The 21,918-nt window shown below is 40.9% G+C and overlaps 4 protein-coding genes and 1 pseudogene across 8 annotated transcripts; 2 read left to right on the forward strand and 3 right to left on the reverse strand.

Annotated features, from left to right (window-relative positions):
• Positions 1–408: 408 nt before the first annotated feature.
• Positions 409–3,013, reverse strand: LOC137963730 (cytochrome P450 CYP72A616-like). The gene is made up of 5 exons (XM_068810902.1): positions 2,728–3,013; positions 2,334–2,554; positions 1,548–1,792; positions 1,063–1,453; positions 409–952 (listed from the first exon to the last, which is right to left on the reverse strand). The coding sequence occupies exons 1-5, from the start codon at positions 2,999–3,001 to the stop codon at positions 527–529; spliced, it is 1,557 nt and encodes a 518-aa protein (XP_068667003.1). The 5' UTR covers positions 3,002–3,013; the 3' UTR covers positions 409–526.
• A 169-nt stretch (positions 3,014–3,182) lies between these two features.
• Positions 3,183–5,719, forward strand: LOC137963442 (cytochrome P450 CYP72A616-like; annotated as a pseudogene).
• Positions 5,720–6,054: 335 nt separating this feature from the next.
• LOC137963575 (large ribosomal subunit protein eL20z-like) lies at positions 6,055–9,180 on the reverse strand. The gene is made up of 4 exons (XM_068810702.1): positions 8,932–9,180; positions 8,618–8,705; positions 8,026–8,140; positions 6,055–6,512 (listed from the first exon to the last, which is right to left on the reverse strand). The coding sequence occupies exons 1-4, from the start codon at positions 9,086–9,088 to the stop codon at positions 6,450–6,452; spliced, it is 423 nt and encodes a 140-aa protein (XP_068666803.1). The 5' UTR covers positions 9,089–9,180; the 3' UTR covers positions 6,055–6,449.
• Positions 9,181–10,331: 1,151 nt separating this feature from the next.
• On the forward strand, positions 10,332–13,830 carry LOC137963735 (transcription factor bHLH144-like). Of its 3 annotated transcripts, XM_068810912.1 has the most exons (5): positions 10,332–10,523; positions 11,073–11,200; positions 11,381–11,553; positions 12,117–13,131; positions 13,690–13,830. In XM_068810912.1, exon 4 carries the CDS (start codon positions 12,427–12,429, stop codon positions 13,117–13,119), a length of 693 nt encoding a protein of 230 aa, XP_068667013.1. In that variant the 5' UTR covers positions 10,332–10,523; positions 11,073–11,200; positions 11,381–11,553; positions 12,117–12,426; the 3' UTR covers positions 13,120–13,131; positions 13,690–13,830. The 3 variants fall into 3 exon arrangements, with proteins under 3 accessions (XP_068667013.1, XP_068667012.1, XP_068667015.1); XM_068810911.1 differs by lacking the exon at positions 13,690–13,830 and having other exon boundaries at positions 12,117–13,594; XM_068810914.1 differs by lacking the exons at positions 10,332–10,523; positions 13,690–13,830 and adding an exon at positions 10,549–10,942 and having other exon boundaries at positions 12,117–13,594.
• A 3,499-nt stretch (positions 13,831–17,329) lies between these two features.
• LOC137963538 (WRKY transcription factor 71-like) lies at positions 17,330–20,181 on the reverse strand. Of its 3 annotated transcripts, XR_011115212.1 has the most exons (5): positions 19,638–20,181; positions 18,967–19,110; positions 18,152–18,551; positions 17,909–18,045; positions 17,330–17,823 (listed from the first exon to the last, which is right to left on the reverse strand). XR_011115212.1 is itself a non-coding variant. In XM_068810654.1 (4 exons), the coding sequence occupies exons 1-3, from the start codon at positions 20,060–20,062 to the stop codon at positions 18,188–18,190; spliced, it is 933 nt and encodes a 310-aa protein (XP_068666755.1). In that variant the 5' UTR covers positions 20,063–20,181; the 3' UTR covers positions 17,330–18,045; positions 18,158–18,187. The 3 variants fall into 3 exon arrangements, 2 of the variants coding, with proteins under 2 accessions (XP_068666755.1, XP_068666754.1); XM_068810654.1 differs by having other exon boundaries at positions 17,330–18,045; positions 18,158–18,551; XM_068810653.1 differs by having other exon boundaries at positions 17,330–18,045.
• Between the last annotated feature and the right edge of the window lie 1,737 nt (positions 20,182–21,918).

The following is a 21,918-nucleotide window of genomic DNA, read 5'->3' on the forward strand; positions in this document are numbered from 1 at the left end:
AAACCTCATCCCCTCAACCGCGTCTCCAGCCCGGCATTTTCTTGTTTCTGGGTCTCAAAAGTTTGCACAGTGCTTCAACAATTTGTATTCCAAAATGTGTCCTTTGATTATCCATTGTTTTTTCTCAGATAACGTTAGTTACTCTAATTTGACATCATCTTAACTAGCAATAATTTTGAGTTCATTCGGGATTCAAATTTTTTGTTGGAAAACCATTTCAATCTAATTATAGATTAACTTGATATATAAGATTATCTAATTATAAACTTGTTTCCACGCCTTTTGCACTAATCTCTACTAATAACTTGCTTTCATGGCTGTCGAGTTCTACTGATCTTGGAGTTACGCAAGCCTGTATGTTTGGTGTTCCATAAGCTTGTGATTCCTTCAGGCTTCAACGACAACAAAAAACGTTATCTCACTCTTGTAATTAGACAGAAATCCAACCAGGCGACAATTGGAATGCTGGAAAATCTTTATTCAGGATAACAAACTGGCCATGGTGACGAAAACGAGATGGGTCCGGTCAGAATCTATGCAGAATGATCTGAGCGCCATGCTGAGGCTGATGAGTGAGAACCGCACGAGGAGCATGAGCGTAGATAGGCGAGAGCTCGAAGGAGAAATATCTGAGAATCGTCGCCAGTGCTATTTTAGCTTCCATCATCGCAAAGTTCTGGCCTAGGCAGATTCGTGGCCCGAAACCAAATGGGACAAATGCCCCTTGGTTTTTACACGCCTGTGCGATCCCTCCTGCAAATCTCTCCGGCTTGAATTCCTCTGCGTCGTCTCCCCACCACCCAGGATCTCTATTAAGGTGGAGAGTTTGCAGTGTGAGTACCACACCAGAGGGAAAGTTAATTCCTCCAATAGTTGTCTCCTGGAGAACGCTTCGAACGAGGAAAGTAACTGGCGGATAAAGCCGTAATACCTCGTATAAAATCATGGTCACCTGCCATCAGCAGGTTTTCAACAGCATTTAGAACAGTTTGCTTCGCCCAATTCAATATCTTGAAAATAGAAATGATTGGTTGGTCAGGGAACGATCGAGCTAATACTCACAGTTTTGAGGTTATTTAGGCCATCGATATCCGGTTCAGCTTTGCCAAAGAATTGCAGGACCTCTTCCCTGGCACGGTCTTGCCATTCCGGATGCATAGACAACACAATCACGGTCCAAGTTAGCAGGACGGCTGTAGTCTCCTGTCCCGCGAAGAAGAACAGTTTGCACTCCTCTATCACATCCTCGATCGTCATTGAAAGACTGGAAGAAGTTCGCCCTTGCTCCTGTGAATCTCTGAGGTTGGATTCCATCAGCAAACCCAGTAAATCATTATAAGTGCACTGCCCCATTTTCATGTCCTTCTCTCTCTTCTTGATCATATCCTTCAACAGAGCTCGCACCCGTCGGTCTATCTCGTTCCTCCGGTGGTTGTCTTTCGTGGGGAAATATCTGAGATCACATGTTGAAAATCATAACATCAGGGGGCAACAGAGACGACTACAGCCCGTTTGGAATTCTTCATCAGATTGCCGTATATACAAACCTGTAACCAGGGATACATGCAGATTGACCGGCCTGAGCGAAAAGCCTTCCTTGCTCATTGAGAAGCTCGAAAATCTGCATGCCGTCTTCGTAACTGCTGCCAAAAGCTGTGCGGGAGATGCCATCTGCCGTTAGAAAATGTAATTCCGGCCACACATCCAATTCACAAGACCCATCTGGACCGATCAACTTCCTCCATTTCTCGATCAGAGTGTAAGAGCTAATGTAAAACGAAGGGAGCATTCTCTGTAACCATTTAGCGTCCAAGTAAAAGAAATTAGAAAATGTTTGGGGTTTTGCACCAAGTTGGATGCAGTCTTTAATTGAGTGCGGTGGTTCACATTCGGATCCACAGAAATAGAATCTGGGTCTTTTTTTTTGTTGTTGTTGTAAAACTGTAGAGAAAAACTTCTGAAATGACATAGACTGATCAACCCATTGCTAGTGATTGGATGAACAAGTCGGGAGAGGTTGACCATGCTTTTAAATGTCCGAAAGAGATGGAAACCAAACCCAATTAAGGACCAATTCCAGATTCCGTCGACATTTCAAGTATGAGATTCACTCAGGTTTTAATCCCTCACTGAGGGAAACCAAATTCCTCATCTCTTCAACTCGCTTTCATTGGCAACCTTGAAATCCCGTTTCATCCAATCTCAATCGGAGTACTAGCGACCAGGTATTCATATTAGTCAACTCAGGAACCAGAAGAGAACAGAGAATTAATGATCTGGTTCGAGTTCTAGTTCTAAAAAAATTAAAGATGGGGATGGGAGAAATAAAGAACCTTGAGTTTTTCTACATGGAAGGCGGGGTTGATGATCCTCCTGTGAGTAGCCCACTTCTCGCCGTCGAGGAGGGCGACACCCGGAGCTACCAGCTCGATCAACGGGTTTATCTTCACCTTCTCCAGGTGATTGAACTTGTTCAGCAAGACTTCCTTCACCAGCTCTGGATCCATGATACTCACCCTTGCATATGGTCCAAGCCAACTGAGAGCAATCTTACCTGTTACAGAATTACAACATGAGTTGATACTTGATAGGCAAGAATCCTCAAGCTCAACCGCCAGAACAGCAGCCTGGAACTGCTTAACTTGATGAGCAGATGACCGACTTCAACTGTGAATTAATGGTCTTGGGAATACAAAGAATGGAAAAGTGAGAGTGTACGAGAATCACCATAGGTTTTGTGGACTTCGCTGATAAAAGGTTCAAGGCGCTTCACGATCTGGTGAGAACGATTTATGGGTTTCGAAAGAGCCTCGTCTATCAAGATCTGGCTCTCCTTGAGGTTTCCGAACAAGAGTTTGTATGGCGGACCTGTAATTCCTTGATGTTTCAGAATCCGCTCTATCTTCGCAGGCTTCAACCAAATGAAATTGAGTAGTATCCAAATCCATGACAAGGCAAATAGCGAGCAGAATAACAGAGCAAACGAGAGAAAACTTGCCATTTCCCCCTTCCTTCTCCGTCTCTCTCCCTCAACACCTGCTCAGAATATGTCATATACGAGTCTGAATTGATTCAAGAGTATTAAAGTACCCAAGAGGGTCTTAGCCATTGATCTTCACCCGTCCATAACAGATCTGGATCCTGCCTTCTGATTTAAACGAAAATTATCTGCTGTCGCATTAATGCATCATCTCAAATTAATCGTCGAGACAAGAACAAACCGGATATCAGGATTTGACTTTGACCTCTGGAAGTCTTTAGTTCCCATCGTCTGTTGTCCTCTCTTCATTGGTTTTATTTGTCCAGATTCTAGAATGAGCCGCCACGTTTGACGAAAATCAGGAAAGAAAGTAAAAAAAAACGGAGCCAGGTCTGAAAGAGAATCGTGATAGTTGATTCTTCTACCGAGGAGCTGGATCTTCAATCCTGATTGTCTTCGTGTTTTTTTACTTGTTGGATCTCAATTCTTTGCATTCTGCATCTTATCCTCTACGGCTTGTTTCAATACTGAAGTCGAAGAACTTCACAACAGTACTTTATCCAATATCAAGCAAAAACTTGCCCACCACTCCTAGTTTCCCAAGAGTAAAGCCTCTGAAATAAAAGAATAATAATTTATTACTTAATCTGTGGCAAAATGTTTGATAAATTTTGCTGTTGGGGTTTCTCGTAACCAAAAACAAAATCTCTCGACTTCCATTGTTCCTTGGTTCAGAGCTTACTTCGAGTTCCTTGTCTCTTGTCCTCTTGGGAGTGGTCAAACTGGTCTACTCAATCTGGTGGAAACCTAAGAAATTAGAGAAGCATTTACTCAGACAAGGAATCAGAGGATCGCCTTACAGGCTATTGTTGGGCGACCTGAAAGAGCTGGAAAATGCGATGAAGGAAGCATGGTCTAAACCCATGAACCTGAATCATCAAATTCTGTCTCGGGTAATTCCGTTTGATCATGAGACAGCGCAGAAATACGGTAAGTAATAATCCTTCCCTCTTTTCTTTCACATTCCAAGTAGTGTCGATTTACAATTTTAATTCAGTTATCATACTGGATGTTGAGAGCTGGAAATACAGGTAAGGTATCTCTATGTTGGCTTGGGACAACACCGAGGGTGATCATCCAAGACCCTGAACTAGTGAAGGAAGTTCTTTCAAACATTCACATTCAGAAGCCACCAATAAGCCCGGTGCTCAAGCTGTTAGCAATGGGGTTGACGAGCTTGGAAGGAGAGGAATGGGCTCGGCGAAGGAGGTTAATGAATACCGCTTTTCACCTTGAGAAATTGAAGGTATCTTCTGCGTTTTAGATGTCAGCAAGCTTTAATCTCAAATTAATAACTATACCAATCTTGTCAGTCATTTTCGTTGTTTTTTTTCTTCGCTGTCCATAATATCAGGGGATGGTGGCAGCATTTTCAGGCAGTTGTGCTGACCTGATCAGTAGATGGGAGGAGCTAATGAGCTCCCAGGGTTCATGTGAACTGGACTTATGGCCTGAATTTCAGAACTTCACACTAGATGTAATATCACGCACAGCCTTCAGCAGCAACTACAGTGAAGGAAAGAAGATATTCGATTTTCAAAAGGAACTCATTCAACTTGTCATCGAGTCTATGACCACTTCATTTATTCCGGGTTTCAGGTTCATCAAAATTTTTTTGCCCTCTTTTTCACATAATCCTAAAATCTACAGCTGCAGAACCTCATGGTAGAAGAAAATGAGGCTCTGGGTAGAGATTTTCATATAATTTGAGTTAGAAGTTAGAACCGAGAATATAGATTTGGGAACAGAAAATGACATGAACTGTTTTTACCGACTGAAATGCACAGATTCCTACCCATAAAGAAGAACAGGAGAATAGCTTATCTGGACAAAGAAATCAAAAGAGTGCTCAGAGATCTGATCTATAAAAAAACAGGCAGCAATGGAAAGGGGAGAATCGAGTAGTGATGACTTGCTCGGACTGCTGCTGCAACCTAATGACAACGTGGGGACGAGCGGCTTGGCTATTGAGCAGGTCATAGAGGAATGCAAGGTCATGTTTATTGCTGGGCAAGAGACGACCGCATCTTTGCTAACATGGACTCTGATCGTGTTCTCTATGCATCCGAGATGGCAAGAAGAAGCCCGAAAAGAGATTTTCCAAGTATGCGAGAGAACCACCCCAGTTTTTGAAAGCATAAATCACCTGATAATTGTGAGTCTTTTTTGTTCTTTCAGTTCCAGAACGGAAGCCGCCCGAAATCTTCCCCAAAAATGACTTCCCGTCTTTCCAGGTCACCATGATCCGGAATGAAGTTCTAAGGCTGTACCCTTCTGTGATCGCCGTGTATCCGACATACCTACCAGAGCAGCAAATTGGGAGAAATCTTGATCCCTGAGGGTGTGGACCTTGTGCTACCGACACTCCTCATCCACCATGATCCTGAACTTTGGGGTGAAGATTCAGAAGAATTTAAACCTGAGAGATTTTCAGGAGTTTCGAAGGCAACGAGGATCCCAAACACGTTTATACCTTTTGGTGGGGGACCAAAGACCTGCATTGGCCAGAATTTTGCCATGATTGAAGCCAAAATGGCTCTGGCTGCCATCCTGCAAAATTTCTCCTTTGAGCTCTCGCCATCCTACACTCATGCCCCTTACACTGTCATCACCCTCCAACCACAGCACGGTTCTTCACAAACTTTAGCATCATCCTCCATTTGTAACCACACTAGTTGAGATTTGCAACATCTCCTCTGTCTGTGTTCCATGATGTTCTTTAAACAATTTCTAGTAATCGGATAACTAGCTATAAATAATAATTATTCATAATTTTTTATTTAATTAATAATAAACAAGTAAATGGCTTAAATAATTATCAGAATATTTGATTGAGTAAATGTTTTTGTTCAATATGGATATATATAATCGGGTAAATGGATAAAATTTTCACCTTTGGAGCTAAGAAACCCACTACAAGGAAACTCTACTTGAATTAAAGACACAAAAAAACATAAAGAAAATAACAAGACAAAGAGTGCAAATATTAGTTACACGTTCAGATTGTCTGAAATTTCTTAGCCTCTCCCATGTCAATCCCTTATAAAGTAGAACAGGCAAAACAAATATAAATATATATGTTTGAGCAGCAACAGCACTGAAGTGTACAAATCAGATTGCCAGCATATAAATGGAAGGTGTAAAAACAAAATATATTCATGGTACACAAAGAAATATGAAAAACTCATCCAGTCGCGTCAGTATTGAATACAAAGATGTATTGAAACTGTGTCAGACAGGGCCTGAGCATTTGATGTATGTACAATGATCTTAAAACAAGTTTGCCAATTATTAGAAAAGTTTGACATTGTATATCGGTTGCATACTCAACAGTTCAGTATCCATTCTGACCATTCAAATGCGAATAGAGACCTCACAATTGATTATATACAAAAACAGCTCGTCAACATTACCAGTCCAGGAGGTCATCATTTGTTAACCCAAAGAATAATGCAACTGCTAGCAAAGCAACCTACACGCAACACAATAAAGTACATCAACAAAATAAAACTGAACTCAAGAAAAAAGACACAAAGAAACATAAAAGTAAATAATAAAAATGAGTGCAAATATTAGCTATACATTCACAGCTTTGACAGCTAGTTTTTGAGAAAGAAAGAGAGAGAGGTCTCTTTTTCTTCGTCTCCTTCAAAAATAAATAGCCTGAGAGTCACACGTTTCCAATTTTTTAAAAACCATTGACAGATTTTCTAATCTGCACCTCCCAGTTTGAGAAATAACTACCTCCAAAGATTGTTTTCTGTTCTGGCTTCAATTTAGTTATAGCTGAACACGAAAAGAGAACTTATTTACAACTTTCAAACTATATAATTACCTAAAATATAGATATAAAATAATTTTTGTACATTTATATCTTCCATTGCTGGGCTTAATAACTTATTTTTTGAATAATCATCAAATGCCTGATATGGAGAAGTTTGGGCAATACTCACGGTCACAACCACATTACTTTTCCCTCAATTTATCTTCTCAATTCATTGACAAATATGATAAAAACGTAAATACAGATTGCACCAGAATTGTGATTAAATAAATCATACTAGTGAATTTCCCCAAGCACAGCAAGATACGCATTGGGACAAGTGGAGGGGTTAAGAGATCCTAAACCTGCTCAAGATCTATTGAGAACTCCTTAATCAACTCGTATTTATTGAAGGAGAGTAAGACTTCTGGGCCAAAAGTCATAGCAAATTCAGTTGGAGATTTGTTCAGATCAAAGATCCTGCTGCTGGTATTGGGTTTGATTGGTCCCATGTCTCCTGTAAGGCCAACTCCCTGGCTGACCCATTACATGAGATTGGGTCACATTCAGCCAGATTTAGAGATCAATTCCTTTACCTTTTGTAATGATGTTTAATTACTTGGCTGGCAGACCCCCTTGCCAGCTCGTTGTATTCGTTATTCTTTTAATAAAATTTGAAATTTCTTAAATAAATAAATAAATAAAGGTGAGGTTCTCACATACTGGCCATGGAGGGCAAAACTTATTCCTAGACCAATAAAGCTCCCCACCTTAGAGTCGTTCTATTTCTAATGATCAGACAAATACCTTCTCAATTTTTTGTGAAGTTCTCTAGGCAAAGGGAAACAGGGGAGTAATTATCATCGTCACTGTCTTTATACATTGCTCTGCACCTCACTGGTGCAGAATTACCACATTAAAAAACCAATAAAAAGATTCAGAACCATTTGAGAGGAAAAACAAGGGAAGAAAGCAGCGGCTTCCTCGATATTTTCAGTCATAGATAGTTTTTGAGTTCCATAGAATTTTTGTCATTAAAATTGAAAGTTAGAATGATACTGAGAGAGTGGCAATTTTATTGTTTTATTTACAGAAAAAATTGTTGTGGTGCTTCTTTGTTAGAAATGGAAACTTATAACTGTTGCTCCACAACAAAACTCAGATTGTTTTATTAACAATTGTCAGCCTAAAGAGAACAGCGTGTAAGGAGATCAGCACTTACCCCAATTGTGCATGCAATCAATCCTGGTTTCTCTCGGTAGTCGACCCCAACACAGAGTAATATAAATGCCCCAACACACCATGGAATTCCAGCAAAAAAGAATCCACACAAAAACCTAGATACAGGAATTATAAATTCCAGAGCATTAAGCACAACAGACAGAAAAATCTACCCAAAATAGTGTAATATATATGCACCAATATACCATGGAACTCTAGCCAATAAAATAAAATAAATCCACACCAAAACCTAGATGCAAGAATTATCTATTTGAGAATAGCATTTTGCGCAACAGATAGATAAATACAAATGTGAAAAGAGAAATGATGAGCTATCAGTACACAGACAGTGTTGAGAGAGTTGACCAACGAGTAGAACCACTTCAGATATCAGTCGTGTATCCTGCACCCAACTGATTTTTCTTCTGGTTTTCATATAAATTACAATGATATGCATAAATTTCTCTTTTAAGAAGCACTCAGGAAATAAAAATCTACTTTGAAGGGAAATTTCCGAAATTCAACCACAGGAAAGACATCTCCTACCTCCAAAATCAATCTAAATAAAGAGATTGCAACGGCAGAATACTCACAATATCCACCCAATGCCGATACCACAACAAGGAAGCCGGCGCTCCCTCACCGGAATACCTTCCACTACCGTGGCGTAATGGTATCCCACTGACAACACAAATCAATAGAAGGACAGTCAATATTACCACAAAGTATACTCTACAATCTCCACGTAACGTTTTAGGCACAAAAGCTACAATATACGAACCCTTACTTGATAAACCCCATAAAAAAAATCAATATGGTAAAAACATTTAAAGCTAACTAATCCAGGGGATGTATGGAACTATGTTGGACGTGTAAAGAAAAAACGGGTTCAAGAAATCAAACCTACCGGGAACCGAATGATACGGATTAGAGTTCTGGTAGAAGTTCGGTGGCGCAGGAAAGGGGATTGAAGGCTGTACGACTATCTGTTGAGGAATTGGTGGGGTGAACGTGCCATAGCTGGGCTCTTCTACAGGAGTTTTGGACGGGTCATGTTGTGCCATCCTCGAATTTCAGCCGATTACAGAGCGGGAGTTCTTAGCGATTTTGCTCGACGAGAATCCCAGCCCCCTTCGTGACGAAGACGAGAGGTGTACAAGAGATTGGCAATTTTTTCCGATTATTAATAATATATCTAAATTCAAATTTATAAAAATAAATAATGATAGTAAATAATATTTTTTAGTCACTAAATAGAGGTAAAAATCTAAATAATTTTTTCAGGAAAAATCAAACATCTTAAAAAATTATTTAAATATCTTGTGATTGATCTGAATATTTCCACTCTCAAAATCGTTCAGAGATGCCTCATAGAAAAGGGTTGAATAATACAGACATTGGTGGTCTAGGTAGATTGTGACAGGCGTAGCGTAAACGGTCGCAATGGGGTCCAGCTTTCAGGCACTCACTCATGATTCCATTGGGTCCTTTTTCCTCCTCCTCCTCTCCTTCACACAATAATAATCACGTATTACAGCTCCATTAATTATATTAATTATATTGCACATCAAAAGTAGACTACTTCCTTAGACTTTGGGAGGCACCGATGTCACACGTGGTAGCAGAATCCACCTCACGTGGATTTGACGTTGCCTCGGTTGGTGTTACTCGTGGGCCCCCTCTCCTCAAAGAGTTTTTCTTACTCGCGGGTTTCGTAAATAAATTTGAAAAGGAGAGGCGAATGCATGCGCCGTAGGGAGCACGCGCAGGCACTCCCTCCTGCTTACACGAACCAAATCATGAAAAGCAACGTGTTATTATTTGCAGCCAATCGCAACTCTGATTTGCCGCCATTTTCCTTCAGTACGACTGTACAATCCAGAATCGTCACTCATTTGCGTTACAGTTTGAGCCTCGGGCCGAAGAATTGACGATTAAAGAAAGAATCGGCGACTTCATGGTTGGTCGAGAAACTGAGAGAGCTTGAGTTATATCTGGCGAGTCGTAACCTTGGGTCAGACGCCTCCCCGACAATACTATACCACGCCCAACGACAAGACGCGCCGACACGCGTCGACCCACTCACGCGCACGCCGCAATCCTCCGTCCCGCCTCCGTCCCGCAATCAATGGAAAGCATTTCCGAGGCCTCCATCCGACGGTTTCGATCTTTTCCGCATTTTGCTCGCCTTGTGGAGGCACGGGCCCCAATGTCTTAACCCTGGTTGGGATCCCACCCCAGGCTCCAGTTAAAAATCTCCTTCTCCTCTCTCTCTCTCTCTCTCTCTCTCTCTCTGCGTTAAGTAAACCCCTTTCCTCGCATCTCGTTCGCGTTTCCCAGTCACGCAGTCGATTTCCTCTTGTCTCCTGAAGATACTTTCTCTTGCAACCGAAAGCCTGAAAATCTGTCCGAAATTACTTGTCTTACACTTTCTATTTGAGCTCTTTTTTGTGTTTACTTTCTGAATTCTTCCAATCAGTGGGATTCTGAGAAACATAGGTTTGCGTCTGCTCCTTTTTGCTTCACTGGTTTTATCCTACCTCTTGCGGCCTGTACTTGCGGTTTATCTTCTTCGTATTGATGACTTGTTTTTATATTCTGATGAAATTCTATTGTAAGACTTTACAGGTGGTAGTTGGGTTTACCCTGTACGACTAGCTTGTCATCTCTTGATTTTGCACATAGAGGAAGTGCTTTCTGTTTACTTTGTGCATTTTCAGACTTTGTTTCCGTTTTATTACATTGTTGACACGGTTGAATTTCATTTCATTTGTGTAGTCTTATGAGAGTTTGATATTTCCCGGCACCACTGTTGCCGTGTTGCATTTCAGCCAAATATTTTTGTTTCACTTTTGTAGTAGCCGTTACGCATTCGTTGTTTCCTCCAATTCCGAAGGCTGACTTCATTCCTATTGAAGGTTGTGCGAATGCCGACTTGTGTGGTAGCTTATTACAATAATCGTTGCTAGTTATTGGGTGTGAATTCCATTTTGCCTCTGTTTTGGTTATACCTGCAATTTTCGTGTGATTTTGGGTTCTGTTATGCAGATTTTGACGGAGTGAACTGAGGTAATCAGCATGCCTTGGTTGTTTTCCCTTGTTCATTACTGTCAGAACTGTGTTCGCTTGGTGGTATTTTTTCGTGTTATTCTGTAAGATACGAGTTCTTCTTGCAAGTAAGTGGATCTCTGTTTAAGGTTCTATTTACCTCTAGTTTGTTTTCTAGGGTTTCTTATTTTTCAGCCATTAACTCTTATTATGTTTTGCTATAGGATTCTTGTCTGCTTCAACTTTTTCCGCTCTAGTCTTGTGTTTTTCGAATTGTAAAATATCGGTTTCTTGCAATTTTTGTGCAGGTGATAAGCCTTTACTGCAACAGTTTGCTTTCTGTTAAATACCAGTTAGTTCTGAAGGAGTGAGAATGTACGCTGCTGTGAATCTGAAAAGATATAGAACGGTAAACAAAGTTGGAAGAATTACAATGAACATTACAATTATTGCGTATTACCAATTGATGCAAGTTTGCCAGGTAAATGTGCTCTTATCCTGTTTTATATTTCTTCTATTCATTTCTCTGGGGCGTCGTGTGTGCTAAGTCGGCATAATTTTTTTCTCTTTTATTCGTTTCATTGTCACATGTTAAATATCATTAATTCATTATTGCAAACGAACACTATCGTGTCTTGTAGGACATCTGTCTGTTTGTTACACTGTGTCTGCGTTTTCCTGTTTGTCATTAGATATGTGGAAGATGGTATATACGTGTCACATTACTTAATACTTAGTTTTTCAACATTTTTGACATTGTGTAGCTCTGAAGCTTGCTGACAAGCGAGAAAAAAATGAACTGAAAGGAATACTTGTGTATAATACATCAATAAATTTGGGATATAATCAGTGGAGACAAACTGATTTAGTAACATCTAAAGATGAGAAATTTGACTTTCCACCTTGAATTTGAGATCTTTTATTTTTTATTTTGTCTGTAATAATATTTTTGTTTTTTCATTATTCTGTGGATTTGGTGTGTTGATAAGCTTCTTTCTGTAGCATTTGTTGTGTAGATGTTAATTTCTTCATCTGATACTGCAGGCTGAGTATTTTCGCCAGTTGCTTAAGCCTGTTACGTAGTTTTAAGATCAGATTATCTTCTCTTCCAGACACCAGCCTTTTTATTTCAATCTATCATTGCTAGGCATGAAGAGAAACGAAATAATTATTATGGCTCTGTATTCGTAGTACATACTACTCCCTGTGTTCATTGGCAAGACTCTTTTGATTCCTCCTCGTTGCTTAGAACTGCAAATTCCCTTCTTTGACACCACACCCGAAACAGAAACCCTGCCAAATTTGGTTTACTTGGAACAGATCATTACAGCATATTGAGCAATCACTAATACCAATGCAGAAAGACCCGAAGTTGTACCCTTGGAAGCCAGCAAGCCCAATAGCTTATGATTTGGGTGGTTATACCTACAACATTCCTGTGGCACCTCCAGGAGATCCAATGCCAGGGCCTGCTCATGGTATGGGCATAAACACCACAAATGCCACCAAGAGTTTCATCATCTTTGATCAGACAGACAATAAGTGTCGAATCATGTTCTACCCTTCACCAGCAAACAAGTTCAGCTACCCAAACTTTGATTTCAATGCCACTTACCCTCTTAAATGTGGTAAAAGCCAAGAAAATTATGTCAAAGCATCTTCTTCACTAAAAGAAGACACAAAGGATATTGATGCACTGCTGAGCTTGGACTATGATGAAGAAACTGAGGATGATGAGGAAGTTAGCACAGGCCGGACAATGGGCAACAACTATGGAAATAGTTCCCCTGATTCCTCTTGTTCCACTGATGGCTCCAAATCCAGCAACTCTAGGTTGTCCTTTATGGACAAGTCCTGCTGCAGTGGAAGCAGCGGTGAGAGGGGACAACAGAAAATGAAAAAGTTAATGAAGGTACTGAGGGGAATTGTGCCTGGTGGAGATCAGATGGATGCTGCTGCTGTTCTTGACGAAGCTGTCATACACCTCAAGTCGCTGAAGATGGAAGTAAAGAAGCTTGGAATTCGAAACTTGAAGAAGCATGGTTAGATCTACTACACGGTAATTGAGATTAATCTTTCTCAATAATGTTAAATTATTATTATTGTTAGAATTTTTCCCCTCTCTCGCCCACAGTTGTGTTAGTAGCTTTATAAAGCACAGGGACTTTTGGAGATGGTTGTATGGGCAAAAGAGGAGGAAGCGGAGTGTGGGGACCCTGGTGCTGGAGGACTTTCATCTTGGTGTGGTTGTGTTGGGGTGTTCCCATCCTTCTTCTTGTTGGACCTTGTTCCGTCTGTGGAGGGCTGACCTCTATTTTCGTTGCTTTTTTTATAGATTTTTTTTATAACCTTTTGTTATTCTCATGGGAATGTGGGTGGATGGAGGGGACGTTGGCGTCCGATGATCTGTGATATGATCTATGATATTCTGTCAAATGTCGTTGTGTACGACAGACTCTTACCACTAGCTCTTCTAATGGCTGTCCTTATATATAAAAAAACACTATTATTAAAATGCGCACTGAGCCGTTTTTGTGGCTTTATGGAATCTTTGGATGGGCCTATACTGGTTTTCTTTTTGTCTGTTTTCTTATTTTTTGAATTCATTTTCTCGCAGTGCCCTAGGATGCAAGGCAGCGACTTTTGTGGCATATGAATGATTTGTATTTTTATTTCTTTTTAGTGGGTGCGGGAGTGAATGGGCCGTTTGTTTATCCTTACTTTATGCGCAGCTGGAATTACATGTATGGGCTAACAATGGCGGGCTGTCTGTTTTTCTTTACAAGTTTATGCTTTTAGTTTTTTTATGTTGGAAATCAAGAGACACGGGTTGTTCAAACAGACCATCTTACTGGGTTTGCTTTTTTATTTACGCATAATGATGATTCTTAGTGGGCATGTCCTTCCCCATTCCCATTAATCTTTAGAATAGTTATGTCTTTTGTTCATCTTTTCCTCTGAAATTCGTGTTTCGCATATCTACTTCATAACCCATTTCGATTATTAGTATTCGTAATCTCCTAACTAGGCAGACAGAGATGGAAGCGCAGGGAAAGGGGAGAACTGACTGAAGAAGATGGGAAATTATTGAAGGTTCTATCGAATGTGAAGCCCAGATGAGTAGGCGGGATTGGTGGCAGCGTCGATAAACTAGACTTTTGCTCCTTTTAAAGCAGCCTACGCTTCTAATTTGCGTTGGGAGTGTCGTGGGTGAGTGGGTTTGTAGTTCCAAATTAAAGATACAATACCAGTAATAGTATATGCAGCGTCACCTAGCGTACACAAGTCAAAATTCTCATGAAGTAAACATCATTTCAATCCATCCGTCTCAGCCCCGACCACTGGAGCAGAGAAATGAGAGATGCCTCTTCAAAGTGGTGGGTGTAGTTAGGCTAACCTAATTAATTGACGGGTAGCTAACCTCTCCAGCAATTACTGAGTTGATGGCGCTCGCATTTCCCTTTCAGCTTCTCCCCTTACCTCTTTCCACTCATTCGTCGTCATTCTTACCGCTTCAACCGGGGGGGTAGAATCTGGATATTATTTGTAGAACTTCAAAACGTAATTGATAGAGTGCACACGTCATTCACATCTCGGGAAGAACTTCTAGAGATTCAGAAAAGAAAACTAAAACCTACGGACCACGAGGGAATGAGAATGAAATCCCATGGCAGAGGCAAAGGTAGAAAGCAGGAAAGACGACGATCCCCAGTTGCTTGCCTGCGCGACGTAAATTTTATTTCTCGAATGTAAAATTTTCATTTTCTACAAAGCTTCCACGTTCAAATTCCTTTTTTTTTTTTGGAAATTGGACATAAAAGACGATCCACTTCATTCATTTCTTTCAACCCCATCAATTAATTTGATCAAATATCAGATGGTTGCTAACCCCTTTGCTTTTTGTTTTTGTCTCTCACTCTCTATGCTCCTGGTACCGCGTCTAAGCAAGAGGGAAGACTAGGAAGGGCGGAAACAAGGTTGGGCTGCTCCCGATCACTGATCAACCAAATGCCTCTTTTCTAGGTCAGAAACCTACAAAAAGAGAGCATCAGATTGATGTGAAACTCCTTTCACTTAACCAGCAGAAGCAAGAGTTGGGACCCATTAAATTTCAGTAGAAATCTAAAAATGTTGTCTAGTGTTTGTGTGGACTCTGTGTCTGGTATCTGGTTCTCGTTTGGCCTCTCATGTATGACGAGTGAGTTTGATTGATTTACGCGGCTGTTAATTTGAGCCACCATTCCATCATCTTTAAGCATCTGTTAGTAGAAGAAGAGTCGTCTTCCGTTCAGTCGACAACATTGATTAGGTTCTGTGTTCCCTCTTGTCGACTTGTCCAAGATAATCCCATCACAAAAACCTGGATGTCCAAGTCCACGATTGAATATTTGGAACTTGCATCTTAGGAGCTTTGAACAAACTCTTTTCTCTGGAAAATGGAGACTCTTGACGAGCGAGGGAAATATGCGATGATAAAGCTTCCATGTCGGTAAGCTTGCCTAGCATCTGTGGGAAACGAGATCTGGTTTCTGTTCCACAAGGACTGCTTCAACTCTTACCTAAAAAATGAGAGCAAGTTGAGTTACAGGTTAAAAACAGGAAAGAAAGAAGGAAGCCGCGGTAATTTTCTAATTGATTTCTATCTCTGAACGTAGAACAAAGTCAAATAATGCGCCTTTTGTTTAATCGCCCAAGAGAGCAATTACGTCTTTCAAAATACTGACATATATCCTCCCCTTAATAAGAGGCGTACTAATTCACGTAAAGTGATTATGTTCCTTTGAAGTTTTCTTCACTCCCTTTCACATTCTTAAACCATGATCCACATGAATTTTTTTTTTATTTCACAGTACGATCCTCGTGGAAACTCTGAGCACACTGTGTTGGCGAACTCTAGATTTAACTTTCTGTTTGCTGAAGCTGAAAGGAAACCCACTTCGATTCAGTGAACGCATCAAGATGCTCCAGATCATAAGCAGAGAACAATCTGTCAATGTCGATGGATATAGGCGGGGAGCTTGTTGCAGATAAGATGTCAATTCATACACGCATTAACCTGATCGGAACATCCAAGTTGCACCTCCAATCATTCTAACTGGAAAAGATAAAAGTGAAGAATCGAGTAGCTCTTGTTGTAGATGGCACTACAAGGTTTGCGTTTCCAACAGAGTTGAAACAATCATGAACACTTCTCTCCTGATTCTGCTTACTGAAGCCATAGAACGTGAAATAATTTTCCTGGTTCAAGTAGTCGCTCTCAAGAACACAAGATCTTGGAAGCAATAAATGGAAAAGCCATCGTTTCTATAGTGTTTCAGATAACATCTTTCTGGTCAGAACCCACCCAAAAAATAAATAAATAAAAAAGTTACCAGTTACCCTTGGAAGATGTTACGATCAGAAATCCGTGACATTAAGTGATTGAGGTTCCGCCCGAAGTTTACAGTTGAATGAAGGCTGAAAATTCTGCTTCTCTCCATCAACAGTCGTGGAATTATGGTCTCGAGACAAAAAACAGTCTTAGGGGTTAAAAACTGGAAGGAATGAATAATTGTTGTACAGTCTGAATAGAGTATTACTTCTTTATACCGGATTTGGCAGTTTCATGGACCTGGAACGGAAGTTCATTCAGGTAGGAAACTTCGACGAATAATACGATGATTATTTTAATACTACATTAGATTAGTCAAGAAATCTTCGTAGCGTAAAGATACGAAATCTAATCCGACTAAAAATTAGGATAAGATTCAATACGATATAAAAAATCGTCAAGATATCTCTTAGATTAATGAGGAAATAAATAGTAGGTGACTCTAGATTCCCAGAAGACGTTATTCTCATCTTCCATGGGAGTAAAAAATTGCAGAGAAGGAATAAGCAAAATTTGAGCGCCTTGATTGAAGGACCGGCAACGGATGCCTGCGATTTAAGAATTTCTGGAACTTCATCACAACTAAGAAAGGACTGGCGTAACCCAAGTGAAAATAAAAGCTCACATGCATGCATTTATACTAATTAACGGAGAAGTCGCTTCTTTCATATATTTGTTAATGATTTTCTCTATCTTTCTCCTCCCCTTCTTTCATGCAAAGTTCACGAGGGCGGTCGTGCTTCTGAGTGGCTTGACTGTTGCAGTATGTGTTTAAGCTGCTGGGCAAAAAAAATTTCTTTGTGAAAACTCTCTTTGCAGCACCTATCGAGAAGGACCAGATGAAATGCGAAAGGGATATATATAATACAGGGAAGCTCTGATAAACATTGGATTCTAAAGAGGAGAGTGACATAACAAAACAAGCGAGACTGGTGGCAGTTAGGGAGTTTTCAGAGGGATACCGCACATTCTTGCCTGCAAACGGTCAGCGCCTTCTATGGGTATCCGAGAGCCCAGAAATTATAAAGAAAAAAGGAAAAAAAAAAAGTTGACCTTGATTATCGTTTTGGAGGACTTCTGCTCATTGACATTGAATGAAGACCCACTGTTTATTAAACTGCTAACAGCCTTTATTTGCTTGATTTGGATTTAAAAACAGACAGCCCTTAGACTGATTGGCCGGGTTTTCAGGCTAAGTAAATCGTCCCAAATCATTGCCTGTGTGACTCCATGAGGTTGTCTGACAGAGGGTAAAGATACCAAGTTTAGGTTTCTTTGCACTCCATAACTGCATATGTTCTTTAGCCTCTGCTCGAGAATCCTAGCTTTCCAAACCAGACCCAAACCAGCCATGGTGTCTTCAAACTTCCAAATCTTTATCTGGCAGTAGCATCACTTTCATGAAACAAACTGATGCATTAAAACCAGTGGAAGCAAAAGCACGAAGTGATCCAATAATACCCACCATTCCTGGCCCTTTTATCGACCCGTCTGCTTCAACATAAATACACATATGCCTAATGGGCTGCTGCTAACCGAAAGGTTTCCCCTTCCATTACAATGCTGCCGTTGAAGTTCTCATAAACAACTGAAACGGCTATTCTGCAGGGACCAAGAGAGCATCAAGCTTCCACAAGACAGATGAATTTAATGCTCTAGATATAACATACTAGTATAGATGTTCAGGTACGGACAAAAAGTTTAGTACATGTACACTACAAGAGAAGAAGCGATCTGGCTTGCTTCATGGGTGGTGGTGGTGGTGGTGGAAAGAGGGAACCATGTCTTGCAAGAGGCCGTAGTCAGGGAACTGCATCTGCTGCAGAGGAGATAGATTTTGCAGGTACATGGAAGTAGCGCTGGTGTCGGCGCCTTGGATGGTAGATTGAGGAACCTGCATCAGCAGTTCTTGGTGGAAATTCTGAACCGGAGGCGGCGAAGTTAACAGAGACGAGCCCAACATTCCGGTGGTGTTCCCCCTCAGTGTAGCGGGGCTTTGATGGGTGTGCTGGCCTTCGTATGTGGTGATCACTATCGTCGGATCTTGGTACGACCTCTCCACTCGCTTCTTCACCGAACACTTCTGGCTGGTGCAACGATAATAGCTTCTGTAATAGGAAATACAGTTGCCCCGGTCACAAATATTTCTTTTATTCATTCAAGATACATTATGGGCCAAGAACTCATCAAGTAGACTTGACTCTAGAACACCAACAAGCATTAAATAGTCGGCCAGAAAGAATCGCCGGATCGAACACCTTTTATTTTCTTCCATTGAAGGAAAAATGTATCAGTTTGATGGCCGGAGCATAAACTGAAACCGTTACTTTAACAGTCGAATGTGCAAAAACGAATCCAGAGAGTACTTCTATGGCTGAAGACTCGAATAATACACCAACTGGCTTGTGCATCCGCATATTTTTGTATAAATCATACTGAAGAGACGTATAATTTAGGTCTAATGGAGACCGTTATGTATTCAGAAGTTTCAGACGAGATACTTCAAATTTTTATACAACATACCTGGGATAAGGGCTGTGCTTTACTGCCTTTTGGCCATATTTCCTCCATCTGTATCCGTCTTCGAGATGATCCACCTCGCTCTTAGTCATGAAAGCAAATCTAGGCTCTCTTGGCCTCTTCTCTCCTTTCTTCCTCGGCTTGTTCCTGATAATATACACCATGACCATCAGGTATGTAGTGACACCCATTTCCTCAAATCGAGTAGCATGCGCAGGGTACTGTTAATTGATGCAATGCCAAAAACCTAGGGTTTGTTGCATGAAATGAAAAACACTAAACTGATATTGCACTGAAACGAATGCTGAGAATCGGTGACACCAGTAAAACTTAGCAGGAGCGAATTGCGACGGCGTAGGTACATTAATGGAAAAGAGAAGGGAAAAAGATGAATGAAGTGAAAAGTAGATTTTCTTTTCTTTTGAAGAAAGGCGCATCAGAGAAGAGGATCTGCTAAAAGTTAATCGGATTGTCCATCCATAAAACCTTGTTCTGCGGGAGATAAATGGAAAAAAGAAAAACAAAGAAATGCGAACCCATCTTCTTTTTCCAGAAAAAAGGTGGGATGATAAGGCTGAAATGAAGGTGAAAAAACAAACCAAGGGGCTTCAATTAAACAACTATTTCTCATCCGGAAATTCTTCCGTGAATCTATCAAGGATGAACCAACTTACGCTTTCTTGGACTTCTCCACCCCATCATCGCCCCCTTTAGGCTGCTGTTCTTTCTTGCTTCTTACAGAATCCTCTTCCGCTGCAGCCTCTGTAGAAGACGAAGAAACGGAAGAATTGGGAGTAGCCGGGGTCCCACCAGGAGCTCCAGCAGACTCCACCACTTCGTTAGCCGGGGCTCCGCCATCGGTAGAATTGAAAACTTCCGACGACGAGCACGATAAGTCAAATGCTCTGACAAGGGTTCCGTAATCCATGGATCCATGTAAATAGTCCGTGAAACTCATGTAAGTGGGATCGAACACATGAAGATCTCTACTTATCTGGGACTCCGGCGGCCGTATGGAGACCTGGTTGTAGGGCGATGGCATGTTAGAGTAGGAGAATCCGATGTGGTCATGGTGGCCAGAGTCTCTATTACCAGACATGAGTACAACCCAAGTAGCAGCAGCAGCAGAAGAAGAAGAGAAAGATGAGATGGAGAATAAGAGAGGAGAAAAATAAGAAAGAGAGAGAAGGTAGAACCTTGAAAAAGAGGTTTGTTTGTATAGCCGATGAAAGGAGGAGAGGGAAGAGGGAAGATAAAGAGGACTTTGAAAGCTTTGTCTAATATGTCTACTCATTTGAATAGTCGTCCAAGGCCAAGTCCTTTTTTTAAGGGTGAGTCAGCACTCACCACCGGCAGTAGCCGGTCACGTGGCCCCCATTCCTGGTCAATGTTTCAAACACTCGGGCATTGTAAAATCTCCAACACGTGTCTCGGCGCGCAAACCCTTTTGACTGTAGTCGGAGATAACTTGGGCACGTGGGAGAAGCATCCACTGTCCTGCCACGTCGACATCCTGGTGACGCCTCTTCCCGTCATCACGTCTCCGTTTCACATCAGAGATTATACATTTCACTAAACTGATAATTAGCTAACCCTAAACACGATTCCAGAAACTTCAAATCACTCCCTGTGGGTATAATTAGTTCATCCAACGGCTAGGATCGTTTATATATACCTCAACGGCTAGGTGTACGTTGTCCTAATTCTTCTTGTCTTAACTAAATGCTCTTAGACAACTAGACCCTTCTTCAATGGTTTGGATGCGGATGGTTTTGAAGTGAGGAAGAAGACAGTACAGATAAATGCGGAGAGGGGCCTCCTTTAAATGAAAGTTACATCCTAACAAAAAGGCCAAAAGCTGCCTTTGCCATTTGAATACTTGCCCCTGGTAAAAGGCCGAGGATGGTGGCTTTTGTGGACTGATGGCAGAATCTATAGCAGAAGTAGCGTTTTCTGGATTCAGTGGCGTTTCCATTGGAAAGATATACTTCTTTTTTTTTCAAGTTTCTTCGAAACTCAAATAGTTCGAATGATTGGCGGATGGCAATGGAAATTAACCTTCTTCCTGTTTGTTGCAAGAATTTCGAATGTATACAAGACTGATCTGAAAAACCTCTATCACCAGGATGTTTCAGAGCCATAATCAACTGATGTGTGGATCCTCTTGACGTTTCAGCTAACCATATCTGGAAAATTCTTCTTTTAAAATGTACTGAAATATGCTTGTGTTCTGTTGCCTTCTTCTTTGTGATCCACACTGCAACCACGATAGAGGAAACAATGCTGATTGTGATTGATCAGGTAAGTCTAGGGTGGGCCATTAATCCCTTACCCTTTTTCGCCTGGGAATGGCATCTCTTCAGATCAAGTGTCAAGAATAGGCAAAGGTGCAATGCATATTATCAAACAGTAGTGTTAGTTCAAATTAATTGCACCACGTTATGGTAGTGCTTGTGGCCTTATGTCAATCCAGACCAACTGAGCTTAATCATGGCGGAAAGGAAAAATTAGGAAAAAAAACAAAGGTCTGTTTCTGTTTCTGTTTCTGCTCCCGATACGCGGAAATGAATGTGGAGTTGTGCAACGCGTCTTCTAAAATACGGTGCAGATCTGACAGCGAGGAAAAACATGCTCGTCTCTCGACCTCGAATTGGAGAGATTTTGTGTTTCACACTAGACGGAAGTTGGATTTCTCTTCTTCCCTTTTTTTTTTTTTTTCCTTACTTGTTCTGCAAAGATTCCAATCCAGTACCTGCTTCGATGTTCAGCAACAGATGTGTTTGATTGACATATTTCAACATTTCTCCGCAGACAACTCTCCCCTTAATCTTAAAATACTAACCCATGATTCTCTCACCCTTGTAATATAAACTTCCAGTGCAGTTTTCTTCCTCCTTGTTTTATGTAGCTTTGACTAGATGCAAGAAGACAAGGGTCTGGGAGGCAGAATATTTA

The sequence above is a fragment of the Aristolochia californica genome, unplaced genomic scaffold (assembly GCF_029961685.1).
Source record: "Aristolochia californica isolate CCGP_79_NKW_82.1479 unplaced genomic scaffold, dmAriCali1.0.hap1 SCAF_4, whole genome shotgun sequence".
In the NCBI taxonomy this organism is placed as follows: Eukaryota; Viridiplantae; Streptophyta; class Magnoliopsida; order Piperales; family Aristolochiaceae; genus Aristolochia; species Aristolochia californica.

What these genes read in the sequence shown, in the direction of transcription:
- LOC137963538 (XM_068810654.1), bottom strand. Translation starts at nt 20,062, where the DNA reads ATGTCTGGTAATAGAGACTCTGGCCACCATGACCACATCGGATTCTCC. An exon ending in GTGGAGAAGTCCAAGAAAGC is followed by an intron (nt 19,111 to 19,637) that starts GTAAGTTGGTTC and finishes GTATATTATCAG; the next exon opens with GAACAAGCCGAGGAAGAAAG. An exon ending in AAGCACAGCCCTTATCCCAG is followed by an intron (nt 18,552 to 18,966) that starts GTATGTTGTATA and finishes TTCCTATTACAG; the next exon opens with AAGCTATTATCGTTGCACCA.
- LOC137963575 (XM_068810702.1), bottom strand. Translation starts at nt 9,088, where the DNA reads ATGGCACAACATGACCCGTCCAAAACTCCTGTAGAAGAGCCCAGCTAT. An exon ending in TCCGTATCATTCGGTTCCCG is followed by an intron (nt 8,706 to 8,931) that starts GTAGGTTTGATT and finishes TTGTGTTGTCAG; the next exon opens with TGGGATACCATTACGCCACG. An exon ending in TGATTGCATGCACAATTGGG is followed by an intron (nt 6,513 to 8,025) that starts GTAAGTGCTGAT and finishes TGTTGCGTGTAG; the next exon opens with GTTGCTTTGCTAGCAGTTGC.
- LOC137963735 (XM_068810912.1), top strand. Translation starts at nt 12,427, where the DNA reads ATGCAGAAAGACCCGAAGTTGTACCCTTGGAAGCCAGCAAGCCCAATA.
- LOC137963730 (XM_068810902.1), bottom strand. Translation starts at nt 3,001, where the DNA reads ATGGCAAGTTTTCTCTCGTTTGCTCTGTTATTCTGCTCGCTATTTGCC. An exon ending in GCATGTATCCCTGGTTACAG is followed by an intron (nt 1,454 to 1,547) that starts GTTTGTATATAC and finishes ATGTGATCTCAG; the next exon opens with ATATTTCCCCACGAAAGACA. An exon ending in GCCTAAATAACCTCAAAACT is followed by an intron (nt 953 to 1,062) that starts GTGAGTATTAGC and finishes TGCTGATGGCAG; the next exon opens with GTGACCATGATTTTATACGA.